Source organism: Musca vetustissima, unplaced genomic scaffold (assembly GCF_032173495.1).
Source record: "Musca vetustissima isolate MV318-11 ecotype Yass unplaced genomic scaffold, APGP_CSIRO_Mvet_v1 utg20399, whole genome shotgun sequence".
Taxonomy (NCBI): Eukaryota; Metazoa; Arthropoda; class Insecta; order Diptera; family Muscidae; genus Musca; species Musca vetustissima.
Window position 1 is genome coordinate 277114 of NW_026881917.1, and position 15299 is coordinate 292412.

Genomic DNA, 15299 nt, shown 5'->3' on the forward strand with positions numbered 1-15299 from the left:
AGGAAATGAGCAAGAAGATCGCCAAGCTCATCTCAAGCGAGAAGCAGTTATCTGGGGCACAAATACGAAAAATCGCCGCAATAACCGAAGGAACAAAATTAGGAACAGGAAGCTAATGCTCAAAAGGATAAACCTGACTTCATTGGAAGTGGTGAAGAGGATTAGGTCTCCGGAAGAGGAGACGAACGTAAAATCCGTAGAAAAAGAGCTTCCCATCAACTGATAGCAAGAGAATGCATAGACAATACAAATCAAAGGAGACTGTCAAAAGCCATTAACTGAGGGTAACGATTCCGGTTCTAATATCAATAAAAAGAGCGCAGCATCTGATTTTTACTCCAAAATTATTAAACAGAAATCACGAAAGAGGAAAACAGCGGCAAGGAATGGCAAGGAGCCGCCATTTTATGCAAAGGTTAGCAGGAGGCACAACAGAGACGAGTTATGGTATGCAGTGATCGACAAAATCAGTGCGTCTGGAAAACTAAAAAGGAAGACCTTTAAGGAGGTGAAAGATGCGGTCAGCAATGAGAGAAAAATGGGCCTTTCTCAATTAAAAAAGGCAACGGTGTTCGTCAGGGGTTGGGGGAGCGAGTTCATAACAGAACGCATGTTCGAAGTCTTTGCTCTACAAAACAAGACACTGTTGGTGATGAAATCATAAATTTGTCTGTTGGGCGCCATTTTTGTTGGCAATGTGAAGCGAGATTAATAGAATACGCAATATATTTTTTTAAGGCTCCAGCATGTCTTTGTGGCAATCGTAGTCATCGTTTATGGTATTGGATGCTGTCAGTTTTTTAGAAAATTGCTAACGATAATCAGCCGTACTTCGATGGAATGTCGTTTATAAAGTTTTGAGTAAACAAAATGAAGTGACATTCTGGCATTATTGAAGTGTACTCATAAAGATGATCGTACATTTTTTTAAAATTTCAATTGGGCGCCATTTTTGTTGGCTTTGCGAAGCCAAGTTTATAGAATATGCAATTGTTGTCCGACAACATAACGAGCTTGTTTTCAAAGCATTTTAGAATAATGCTGACACATGTCTTTTTTGGAATCGTAGCCGCTTATGGTATTGGTAGTCAGCGTTCAAGGCAAATTCTGACGATAATCGGCAATATTTTTGTCCTCCGTCTAAAATGTTTTCAGGAAATAACATGAATGAACATTCCGGCATTATTGTGGTGTACTCAATAATAATATGATCATAAATTAGTCAGTGGATGGTCAGCGAAAATTTCCGATGATCGGCTATTTTTTTTTTTTTGCAATGCGGTGTTTGTAGAATACGCAATTATTGTCCCACAGCATAACGAACAAGTCTTCGAAGTATTTCATTATGGTATTGGATGCAGTCACGACATTATGGTATTGGATGCAGTCAGATTTCAAGCAAATTTCTTACGATATCGATCTTTGAAAATATTTTCATATCTGGGATCATTGCAGTCTCCTCGTTAAGATCATCATAAACTTTTAAATTTCAGTTGGGCGCCATTTTTGTTTTCTTCGTGAAGCGAGGTTTGTAGGACACTGTTGCTGATTAAATCATAAATTTGTCTGTTGGGCGCCATTTTTTTGGCAATCCGAAGCGAAATTTATAAAATATGCAATATTTTTGTAATTGTGTCGATGGAATGTCGTTTATAAAGTTTTCAGGAAACAAGATGAAGGGCCATTCTCGCATCATTTTGGTGTACTCAATAATGAGCATGTATTGGAAGTATTTTCGTATAATGTTGCAATATGTCATTATTGCAATCGTAGCCGATTATAATATTGGATGCAGTCAGATTTCAAGAAAATTTCTAACGATGATCGGCTATCCGTGGATGGAATGTAGTGTGGAGTATTTTCCGGATGGCAAAAGAAGGAAAATGCCTGAAATCCTTTATTTCTTAATGAATATTATGATAAATTTGTCAGTTGGGCGCCATTTTTGTTTGAAATGCGAAGCGAGGTTAGACGATTTTTGTCTTGAGATATTTTAAACAAATTGGCATGATAAAAATGCCAAAAAAAAAATCACAATTCGCATTTATACACAATCCCATTCGTCATGGTCTACTAGGGCTTGACCACCCACCCCCTTATGCACACCGTGCTATAATTAAACAACTACTTACTTCTTTGATAGACATATCTCTTTCACCTGTACCGTGACGGTGTTGAATACAGACGGCGGTAAGGCCAAATAAAATATACGATTAGCAATGCCCTTATTTTCCATGGCCTCCATTTGTTGCTGCAGCATTTCATAACCCAAACGTCCATCATAATTACCCGAAACGTATTCATTCAAACGCCAAAACTCTTCGTATAGTTTTTGTTCGTGTGGTTGGACCTAAACACAAAAGAAAATAAAGAAACGAAATGAGTAAATAAATACGTTTTTGTTTGTAAATAGAAATAATAACATGGTCATCTAAGTTGGTCTGCAGGTGTGGGGAGGTTATTATTTTAAAGTTTGTCTCAGATCTATGAATGAAATAATTCACGTTCATTTTTTAATTTGAGAGAATGTTAAATAATTAAGACAGACTGTTTCAATTTTACCAACGAGTAAACCCAAAACCGAAGGCTTTGGTGCAGGCACATCCTCCTGTGAAGATGAAGAAAGAAACCTGGTGACAGACACAGACATGGAGTTGAGGATGTGGAAGGAGCATTTGGAAAAGCTTCTGGTATAAAATAGTGGCGGTGAAGAAGATACCCCAGAACAAATGAGAGATGACAGTATAAAGTGTATACCACCTAGACAAGATGTGGTCAGAATAGCAATCAATCGGTTGAAGAATAATAAAGCAGCAGGTGCTGATGGATGTCAGCAGCATACTCCAGCTGATTAATACAATTTGGCTAGAGGACTGCATACCCAATGATTGCATCCTCAGCATCCTGGGATATGTGTGCCAACTATAGATGAATTAGTCTCCTTCCCATCGCATATAAAGTGCTATACAGCATGCTGTGTGAACGAATGAAGACAATCGTTAATGATATATACAAGGTGACAGTTTGTCGTGTGACCTGTTTAACATCCTGTCATACGAGACGCCATACGAGACGCAAAGGTGAACAGAAATGGTTCTCTGTACCAAAAAGTACACATGTAACTCGCCTATAACATCGATATAATGGGTCGAACATTGCGAGCGGTAACAGCCACCTTTGAACATATTGAGAAGGAGCACGCCAAAGTGGGTCTGGCGTAAATGGCGGGAAGACTAGGCTTATGGTATCAACGCGCAAGACGTCCCGTAGACTCGGACCAACTGTGAAACTTGAAAACTACAGCTTTGAGGTAGTCAAAAATTGTACCGCCATAGATAAAACTAATGACATCAGTTTTGAAATTCGTGGAAAGATAGTGTTGGCCAACAAATGCTACTATAGCCTAAGTAAGCATCACCTCCCTCCGCCAGACCAAATTCACACTCTACAAGACGCTGATACTACGCGTGCTGTTATAGGGATCTGAAGCATGGGTACTTGCGCAAACAGATGAGGCAGTACTTAGAGTGTTTGAGAGAACAATTGTCCAAAAGATCTATGGGCCGATCTGCGTTGACGGTGAATATCGCCGTCGAATGAACCATGAGTTATACCATCTATTCTCGGACATCGGCATTGGCAATGAAGACGATGAGTCTATGGTCTGAAGATGATTAGGTCAACAGAGAAACAGCAGCCGACAAAGATTATGCGGACTTTTCAACTTCCGGTCTGAATTGAATTTATCGGTAGAGGACAAAAAGGAAATTGGAGAGGATAATACGATGATGACGAAAATCGGTGGAAGCTTCGATGTTTTGAAGACAACATCGAAGTCAACATCAAATGAACAGAAAAGCACCGGAGACTATTTTCAGCGGCATTTGAGGCACTGTATTCCCCGTCAAGATTTCTACCAAGGATATCCACTATAGAGCAATACTATATATGAGCAGGAAGAGAGCTAGCAGAAGACACAACGACTTTAGTCTGAGGAAAAATCCCAGCTCCCTAGAGAGACCAACATCTCCCTAAAGTCTATGGCAAGCAAGAAGATGAGATCGACAGAAGAACCGCTTCCGACCAAGAAGATGATGCGGACTTTTCAACTTCCTGTCTTGTATGGATCGATAGAGGCCAAGAAGAAAAGTGTGAAAGTTACCAGCGGAATGAAGAAAGTCAGATCAAATGTTAAGTCTTCGCAGGAACCTTTGGATCCAACATCAACATTTGTTGAAGCCACAACTCGTCGGATGGTCCCAAATGAACAAAGAAGTACCATTGACTATATACGGCGGGAGTTAAGGCAATCAGGTCGCGCACGATAATTTCAGAGTCCTTAATCATTTTTTGGTTGGGGGTATATTGAATTAAATGGGAATGAAACAGCTGATGGGGTGGCTCGAGGGGCTTCACAGTCGACCGATCTGCAGATTCGGAGATCTCCTACTGCATTGGCGAAGTGTGTAAAATCCACATCGAGAAAGCCGGCAGCAGATTGGCCTGCTTGCAGAACTTCAAAATCCATCTAGCCTGAGATTTCAAGACTACCTCACAGCTGTCGATAAGGAAAATAATCAAATTTTAATGTTGGGATCATTGAAGATTTCTTCAAGATCGGGACATCATAGAAATAGACTCCAATAAAGAACTTAGCAATGTTCGGATCATTACAGATCTCTTCAGGATCGGGACATCATAGAAATAAACACTATTAAAAAACTTTGCCAAAAATCTGTCATGGTTAAGCTATGATAATATCTTTCTCCATTCCCCTTCTCGCCCGATCTTCAGATTGAGGGATCTGTAAGACCATTATCGAAATCCGTAAAATCTACAGCGAGAAAGCCGGCAACAAATTGTTTAAGGAGCCTCTGCGAAGAACTTAAAATTTGTTGAAGGATGTTATCTTGCTCTGCTTTGTGGATTGAGTGAAACGACACTTGTGCTCGGGTCGGCGGCTTCATTGAGAGTAAACTATGTACAACTTACGCACTGGACAAGAACATTTAAAACTAAAAATATATATAAGTCTGGGTGTGGGTCACACTAATCGCAATTATTCGATGCATGTATGTTGGGTGTTCGAAGTTGGTAACGCAAATATTCAATAATTAAAAATAAAAATCCATCTGATCTGAGATTTCACGACGTAGAACTATGTACCTCAGTGCTGTCTACCTCACTAAGCTAAGCTGTTCCTTTATTCCCCTCCTTCTTCGTTTTTCTCTTTTTCAGGAACACTGGATGAGCTCAATGGAACAGCTGCAAAGTTACTGTTGGTTGGACTTTTAAAACTTCTGCTAAGCGCTTTGACATCGAAGATATCAACATGGAACTTTCTGTCGAAGTTGTTTGGTTCACATCAGGGACTGTCGTGGCGTTCGAAGCTGTTTAGGAACTACATATATGTTATGAGTTGGAAGTCCGTAAAGCGGACATTCAATAATTACAGTAAAAATCCATCTGGCCTGAGATTTCACGACGTAGAACTATTTACCTCACTGCTGTCTACCCCACTAAGCTAATCTGTTCCTTTATTCCCCTCCTTCTTCGTTTTCTCATTTTCAGTAACACAGAATGAGCTCAATGGAGCAACTGCTAAGTAACTGTTGGCTGGATTTTTTAATCTAACCTATCATTGACAACGCTGATCCTGAAGGGAGTGTAAAGGAGAGTCATTGGTAGCTACTCGATCATTATAGGCCATTTTATTTGAGGTCGAGGTTGATCACCAAAGGCTAAAGTTCTCACTTCCGCCTTTTATTCGAACCAAAGCTGCAGTATCTAAGGTTGGTGCAGATAAGTCTGTACCAATGTCAGGTAACCTCTGCAGAGCAATTCCTCATATAAATAATGGAAATTAGGAGAATATCCAATCATCCATGTTTTCCTTCTCTTAAATTCGCACACAATGTTTGCTAATATTTCCGCATAAAATAATCGACACCTACCTTCATAAATTTCTCACAGGCTTTACGAATATCCCCGCATGTTATTTTCGAACGAGCATAGCCACAAAATTTTGTTGGTTTCGGCAGCAAGTTATCACGATATAGCCACCACAGAGTTGGATAGATTTTCTTTTTGGCCAAATCACCCGATGCACCAAATATGACAAAGGTGTGCGGAATTTGCCCATCAAAATGTGTACCCTCACACACCATTGTGGGCGATTTTAAGGCTTTTATAATTCGATCCAGGGTATGTTCGTGATTATCCAGATCGTGACCTATTGACATAGAAACGAAAAGAGAGAAACAAAAACGAAAAGAAAATAAGCGATAAAATATAGGAGAAATTGCAAACATCAAATAATGACAATACTAATGTTAATCCAATTATCTTTAACCTTGAACTTTGTGCAAATTTTGTTGTTGCTGTTTTCGATTCTTCTTTTTTCTCCGTTCCGTTAGCGTTCCTTTTAATGTTGTTAGCGATCTACGTTGCCGTTTTGTTGTTATTTTGATCGTCTTTTTGTCTATATCATACGAGATTGCAGGGCTTACTAAAAACTCGTCTTAGCATGACTTGGAAATATATAAAGGTTTTTTGTTTTGTTATTTTTATTTTTTTTTATTTGTCATTTGTCTCTTTTTGATCGGATACCCCGCGACTGTCTCTGCGTCACTTAAAAAAATGGGAGAAATTGCATTGCATTTTGTTGAGTGCAAACTTAGGTAAAATACATACCCACAAATGGCATGACAATTAATTCAAGTATCTAAACACTTGTTAAAGGTTCCGTGCATCTAAAATGCAACTACATATATATTCAAGCGGCGGCAAATAACGTAAATATGAGTAATAAGCATATAAATTAGTAGTACAGGGTGTCCCGGCATTAAAATGCAATTTAGTTTATTTAATAATTAGCCTCTGTAGTATATTACCCACATAAACTAGATTTGTTTTAGTAAAATACGCAATTTATATTGTCAGTTTCCCTCCAGTATATGTCAAACAGTGACGTATTTTTGTAAGTGAGTATGGCGAATATGAACAATTTCGATTAATAGAAAATCAAGCAAATGTTAACCCTTTGAGCCCCGAATTTTTTTCCGCAATGTTAGGAAAAATTTCTGTTCACAGATTTAATGCAACTATCCTAAATAGGATATGCACAAAATTTGACATCGCTATATCCTTGCTTTCGGGAGATACAGTACATTCTTTCGGAAAAATTAAAGTCCAATATCAAGAAAACTAAATGCAAAATCGACATAAAAATCATTTTAAATTATTCTCTATATTCATTTTTACAAGAATCAAAAATAATTCCGATGGCAGAACTCATACAATTTGAATACGAAGCGATTTAAATAATTTGGACTGTATACACAAATTAGTACTGTACATAAATTTACCCTCTTCTCTATGTTGAAAAGCTCATAACTTTACCAAAATTTTGAATTTTTTGGATTTTTCTTTTGATATATGTCGTCCATAATCACGTCTTGACATATGAAATCCAAATAATATATATCTACTAGCTGCATATTAAATATAAGCTCTAAAACATTTTGTTGCTTGTGGGCAACATTGGGCCACAAAGGGTTAAGTACAATATTTAATTTGTGTTATAAACTTGGCAATCCCCCAAACTGCCAAATTTTTTATTTACGTTTTCACACGATGAAGTCAAAATTGAAAGCAATTTGACAGCTCGGGTGAAATCATCTGGCTTTATTGGACGACTTCATTATTGGGCCACGGAAAACAGTTATTGGTGTACTGTTTCTTGTATAAATGTCATATTGAACTGTCAAATTATAAATAAATGAATACTGTACATATCGTGTTTCGTTCGTTAACCCAGTGGGTTTAAATTTAATTAAATTAAATTCCATTGCATATATGTCAATATAAATCCTCACAATTATAAATTGTGCTTGTGTTTTTTTATTTAAAGGCGAAAAAATTTGTTTTCGCCTCGGCAAAAACATGACTTTAAACTTAAGTTTTCTCGCTTACTGGCCGATCTTATATAGGCCTTGGTCCCGACCATGGTACAATAAATAGGTAGTCCATTTAGCGAAGCTGATGTCTCAATTTACTGTCAAAATGTATAATTTATACTTGAATTCGATCTCCAATGTTGTCAAACATGTAAAATATTATAAGTAAACAATTGACAGATGGTCGAGTCAAAAACAAGAGTATTTGTTTTGATACATCACCTTATTATTGCATCATGGTCCCGACCATGGCACAATAAAATTAACGAAGACACCTAAGAAACGGAATATGAAAAAGGTGATAAGAAAAATATTAGAAAAATACAATTTTGGAAAAAAACAATTGTTTCAGAGGGTCAATTTATGCTTAAGGCAAAGTCGAAGGTTTATTTTAACAATTTAGGTCATGTCGAAGGACCAAATTCATGGAAGAACACGAGAAGTAGTACACCATAGGTCATATGAGTGAATGTAGAAGGATAATTTTGTTGTTAGTAAATTAAGTCAAAGGGCCATAATAGCCGAAAAAAAACTTAATTACCCAAGCCTGAGTCGAAAACTAAACCTCAGCGAAGAAAATTTGCGAGATTAGTGTACTAACAATTTTAGCCATTTATATCAAGTCGAAGGACCAAATCATTTGAAAAATCAATTACAGAGCCTGGCGAAGGCGCTTAAACTCTCATTCAGGGAGATCTATGCTGAGATTGATATGCTAGGCCATATGAACTTATAACGAATCAAAATTTTAAATTCTTCAGGCAGTTTACGATCCAGAATAACTCGAATTACCAAAAATTATTAGAAAACTCAATTATTGAAGTCTGCTCATGGTTCATTCGACGGCGATATTCACTGTCGACGCAGATCAGAGCTGTCTCATCTGCTTGCGCAAATACCCATGTTTCAGATCCACACAACAACACGGGTAGTATCAGCGTCTTGTAGTGTGAGTTTGGTCTGGCGAGAGGTGGCCTTGTTCTTGAATTGCTAACTCAGACCATAGTAGCATCTGTTGGGCAACATTATTCTTCTCCTGATTTCTCGCCATTTACTGCAACTTTGGCAGATTCCTTCTCAATTCGTTTAAAAGTGGATGTTATAGCTGGCAATGTTCGGCCAATTATGTCGATGTCGATATCATACATGTGTTGTTTGGTGTACGATGCCATTTTGTTTGGTGACCTTACAAGATGTTAAAAAGGTCACACAACAAACTGTCACCTTGTCTGAATCCTCGTTCGGTATTTAAGGTCCTTTCCGACTTTAACTGCCGACCTTTTACCAGTTAAAGTTATACTGCATATCCGTATTTATTTTCAAATGCAGCTTTGTAGTCAAATGCATCTTTGTAGTTGTAGGTGGAATGTGTCGATGTATTTTTCGTATGTCTTTTCCAGGATTTGGTGCACTGTGAAAATCTGGTCCATGGTGGATTTTGCCAAATTTGAAGTCGCATTGGTATAATGGATAAACACTTTATATGCGGTGGGAAGGAGACTAATTCCCCTATAGTTGGCACATATCTTCTTCCTTGTTTGTGCACGAGACACAGGATGCTGAGGTTTCAATCATTGAACATGTATTCCTCTAGCCAAATTTTACTAATCACTTGGTGCATGCTCCTGATCAGTGTCTGACAACCGACCTTGAATAGTTCGGCTGGTAATCCATCGGCATCTACTGCTTTATTATTCTTCAGCCGATTAATTTCTATTCTGATCTTAACTTGGCTATGCACTATATACCGTCATCTATAATTGGTTCTGTGGCATCTTCTTCACCGTTACTATATTACTAGCAGAAGCTTTGCAAATTGCAGCTTTTCAACGTCGAGTTTCCGTTTAACAGCCGACTGAATATTGGGACGACGTTATATTTTGTGATTATCAAAAGGTTTCAGACAACGTGTATACTGTCTCCTCTACTTTTCAATATATATTCCGGAAAAAATATTTCAAGAATCGATAGGAGTTCAAAGAGAGAGATATGTGTGAATAGGTCCTTTCTTAATATCATTATATATGCTGAGAGCATGCCAGGACTTCAGCATCTATTCAATAGATTGGCAGTACAAAGCGAACTGTATGGCTTACGAATAAATATTAAAAAGCAAAGTATATAAATATTGGAAAGGAGAACATTCGATACCTATGGTCCTTAAAATCGTTTCATACAAAGAAATTGGAGGCTTTTGATATGTGGACTTACAGGCGTATACTTAAAATATCATGGACATTCTTTATGTCAAAAAGTGAAGTACTATTAAGAATACACCACGATAAAGTACAGACTACTTCAAAACATAATTCGTATAAAAATTGATGGAAGGCCTACCGCAGGAAGAAAAAAAAAAAACGATCTCGATAAATGTCATACAAGAATAAACCGAAATTCGAGATGTTAACAGCCTTCGAAGCGAATGCAGAAACAGAGAAACTTTTGCAGAGATAACAAAACATATTTTTTAAATTAATAATGAAACATTGTATTTATATGTTATTGCATTGTTCGCCAAAATTCGAAAGGCGAGTAGGAAAATAAAGAAGAAGTAAAGAGTACCTATATATAAAAATTGCATCTCCAATATCAGCAATTTTTTAAAAAAATATTCCTTGCAAAACTTCACACGTGTAATTTAATTTTCTTTTGCTGATTTGATATATGGTTTTTTCCATGTAAATTTTTCTTCCTTAAAATATATCGAATGATCTCGGCCAGATGATCTTTAATTCATTTGGCGTCATAAATAGTTTAATTTTTATTTCTCTCCAAGCAACCGCTCATTATATTCATGCAATTTTTTTCCCTCGAACTTCAGGTGTTTCATATTAATTTAGAGTACATTATTTTTTGGTTCACCCTTTATTTTCCTTTGAATAAATGAAAGCGAACAAAATTCAGCAAAATTATTTAATTAAAAAATAATTAGATTTTTTATTAAAACTGATATAATTTTCTAATAGAGAAATGAAATAGATAAAATTAAATTAACACATATCGACGTGTAAGCATCAAAAAAATAAAACAAAAATGTGAAACTATTTTGTTAAAACTTATACTAGTAGTTTCCTGGAGTTACTGGAATATAGATTAAAGCTTGTGCCCTTAGCTAATATTCCTATTTGGCTACTGAGCTACTACTTAAAGATCAATATCATTCAAGTCTTTGTAGCTATGTTCAATATAATTTATGAGTACCAATTGTATTTCAATCTAACACACTAAGTACCATATTTTAACGCTCACTATAGCCTCCTATTCAGTTACTCAATGCCAAACGTGTGGTGAAGATCGCGCGATTCATACACAGTATTAGGTTTGTGCAAAAAAAAGTCATGCTCAAATTTTACGTTTCCACCGGGACAACAAAGAACAAAGCTTATAGATTAATTCATACAGGGCTTTCAAATGAGTGGGGTTTGTCGGTACATAAGCACCTACCATCATTCTTTCGACACGGAATAAGACAACAATTATGCGATTGAAACGCATTAAAGCCCACATTTTAAAATAGGCCAGTCAATAAATATTTGTATAAACAAAGGCAAGTTTTTGTGACGTCGTTACTCACGGCATTTGTTAAGCTAATTAAGTAATATTTGTCAAATAATAATATTTTGCAATGTGTGGAAATAATTGTGTGTGTGTGTGCTTTTAAATTTAGTAATAAAATGCTGGTATATTTTTTGTAATATAAATATGGTTAAACCTGATTTTTTTAAAGGCAGATTTCAAAAAAGAAATAATAATTATAATATATTAATCGAAATAATAATTATAATCGACTTGGTTTCGCTGAGAGCAATTTGCTTTTTCGCGTGCTTAATTCAATATATTTGTGCTTATATCATAAAGAAGAATTTGCATATTTTATCTCTTTTTGAGAGATTAGTGAAAGCATTAGCTGAATGCTACCGGTCGCGTCCACAGTTTGAGGACAGAAGAACGCCCAGTAAATATATTGGATACCTACGAATTAAGCAGTCGCGGATAGTTCAGCGGATCTGGCGGGAACGTATCGAAGTAAATGACCGAGTACCTAGATCTCTGCATCGATGAGGCCCCTAAAAATATCCAAAATCACAAACTATTGCAGTGCCTGTCCTCATTTTGAGCGATTGCAAAACAGCGACTGAAAATTAAATGGAAAACCCTAAACCCTGCAGATGGCAACGGAAAACCACTGAAGTAATATTCCCTTACAATAGGGAAAAAATGAACAATGGCCCTCAGTCTGAGGCAAAAAGAATCCCCGGAGGTAAAACAAAAAGTAATCTGTATATAGCAACATGTGTAAATTGAATATCGATGTGTTCTGGGAGTCTGCGAAACTTGGTGGCCTGATAAGGGTGATTTTGTTTGCCAAAATAGAATAGAAACCACAGAAACGTCGTAGAATTTGTTGTAAAAACCCATATTGCAATATGTGTAATAAATAAATGAACAAAGGACCTCAAATGATTTTTTTCAGTGGATAATAGAATAGAAACCTCAGGAACGTCGTAGAATTTGTTGTGTAATAAATAAATTAACAATGGTCCTCAGTCTGCGCCAAAAGGAGGTTCTAACAATCCTCGGCGGTAAAACAAGAAGTAGTCTGAATACTGGTACTTGATATGTACGAAGTCTCTATGAATATGGAATATTGGCTAATACCATTTTGAAATGAACAAATTGAATGTCGATGTTCTGGGAGTATGCGAAACTTGACGGACTGATAAGGGTGATTTTGTTTCCAAAAATTTGATATTTTTCAGAAAATGAATTTGGAATTATCGTAAAACTCCATATATAAAAGAATGTGTTATTGGCTTCATTCCCAATCCGGACAGAACAATGCATGTACAGTTCTATGTAAGTCCTGATTTATATTAGGCGAGTTTACTTGCGGCAATTTTTATCGTTCTCTTTTGAAATTGCTTCATTCGTCCATACAAGGCAATTCGATTTCAAAAATATTTTTTTTACAATGTTCTGGATTGTTATTTTAAATTACTGACACTACAAACAAAATTCACAAAACGAATTGCCAGAAAATTGTCGGTACGAGCAATTTTTTTCAAGTTCTATTCCCCTTACCCCTCTCTCCATCAAACAAAGACTTGCCGCAATTAAACTCGCCTAATATAAATTGGGACTAAGACCACTACACAAAATATTATACATGTTTATGCACCTACTGCTTACAATGGCAAAGAAGAAATAGAAGAGTTCTACGAAGATATTGAATACTTGATAAACATGACTAAACTCCTCAAACTAATGATAATTGTAAAGTATGGTCTAGGAGAAAGAAATTGTTATGTATTACCTTATTAATATTATATTTATGCATTATCTGGCTACACTACACATTTCTATTTGAATTCATATTATATGGCAATTCTATTTTCATCATTCCTTTAGCCTTAACTTTTACTCTAAGTCTTATTTTAACAATAAGACACATAACCTCTGAATGGACATAAACCCACGTGTTATTATTGGATTTAACAGAAATGAAAGAGGTGACAGAATGTTACAGTTCTATCAGAAAAACGTTTCTTTTTAATTATAACCCAAACCGGCACATTTTTCATTTTAATTATACCCGGTCCAGCCCGTTTTTTATTTTAATTATGCCCGGACCGGCCCACGGATTTTCTTATAGATGTTGCAAAGCAACCACCAAGTCCCAAAAATACTGGAATTGGAAAGATGCTATTGAATGCTTTACCGCCCACGAAAGAATGGAATGTCACATGGGATGATGAGGACTCAGGACTTTATATCGAGCATGAAAGATGCTTCAAAACGTTTAGAATATGTTACGGACAAACAAGATTCAGATATATTGAAAGAAGAAAATTATAAAGTTAAAGTAGCCATTGAGCTAAATTTGTTGTGTGAAAAGGATGACATCGCTTTGAGGGGAAGTAAAGCCTACTGAATACTGTCGTTAGACGTAAACTTAGAAATTGTTTGGAGAGGACACCTAAAAATTCAACATACCTGAGTCCCAGAATACACAAAGAGTTAATAGAACTAATTGAAGAATATATCCAGAAGTCTATTGTTAATGAAGTGAAAATTGCTGTATTCTTATCAGTTTTAGCGGATGAAACTATATATATAGATATATAAGTCAAGGGATGTTTCCTTTGCTACGCGGAATTTGAAGGATAAACGTCTAACATGTCAGGCAATTACAATGGAGTGCAGACCATTATTAAATCAAAATTCATGTCTGAGGTATACATTCATTTTCTTCATTTAAATGCAGCTTCAAAGATTCGAAAAATTCGAAGCATATTTTCTACAATTTTGGACATTTACTCATTCATTGGGAAATCCAAAAGAGTCTGCTACATTTTGTAAAATATTTGGAGAAGAAAGTAATTCATTCAAACGAGTACATTCAAGTTGTGAAACTCGGTGGGAAACATGAAACATGATTGCGTACAAATATTTACCGAATCTATAGTAAAATCGTTGGGAGAAATAGGGGAAAATGGTAAGATTTAATTTGGATTTTTCTAAGAAGCTAAGGCTATTGGTAACCACAGTAGAAAGAAGTTCTTCTACCACACGTCGTGTAAAAAAGTGATCACATAACTAAAAAAATCTAATAAAAGACATGATTTGAACTTAATCACAGAAAATGGTATGGAAGATATACTTCATAACACAATAGCCAGTGTAACTTAGATGCTTAATTTTAATGCCGTGGAAACTTCTCTTAATTTTATGGGGCTAACAAGTATGTACGAAATTATTAACCTTAGCAAAGACATTAATAACAAAAAGTCTTGTGGATTGGACAACATATCACATTTTATAATAAAACAGTTTTCTGCTAAGGTTTGAGTACCTAGCTATAATATTTAATAATTGTCTGAATAACGCATTTTTTCCGGATAAATGGAAAATTTCGAAAATCGTCCCGGGTTTGAAAAAAGCAATTAATTCGACACACATCTCTATGCTTATGCTTATAATACGCAATAAAATGAAATATGGTCTTAATTCTTCATATATTCCAGATCTGCAATTCGAATTTGAAAATAAAGATAATATGTAATCTACGGAAATGTACAGTAGCTATTTCACTTGATGTAGAGAAGGCATTTCACTAGGAATCCCACTTAGGAATTTTGTATAAAATGATATAACTTAATTTTGATCCATTTGTTATAAACTTCTTTAGACTTTTTTATGATAAATCAGTAATTAAATTAAGATAAACCTATTATCTCGATAAAAGTTATTGTCCAAACGGGCCTTTATATCCTTGTAACTTGTACTTAGTTTCTGGTTGGTTTTTTAGCAACCGAATGGCACGAACTTCTATTATTCATC

General features: G+C 35.9%; 1 protein-coding gene across 1 annotated transcript in view; it reads right to left on the minus strand.

Annotated features, from left to right (window-relative positions):
- The window catches only part of LOC133327991 (glucose-6-phosphate 1-dehydrogenase), a 29320-nt gene that overhangs the window by 9396 nt on the left and 4625 nt on the right, over positions 1-15299 (minus strand). The window contains exons 2-3 of the mRNA XM_061536540.1: positions 5955-6232; positions 2133-2350 (exon numbers count right to left, since the gene is read on the minus strand). Coding sequence (XP_061392524.1) covers positions 2133-2350; positions 5955-6232 — 496 coding nt within the window. The remainder of the gene's footprint in view (positions 1-2132; positions 2351-5954; positions 6233-15299) is intronic.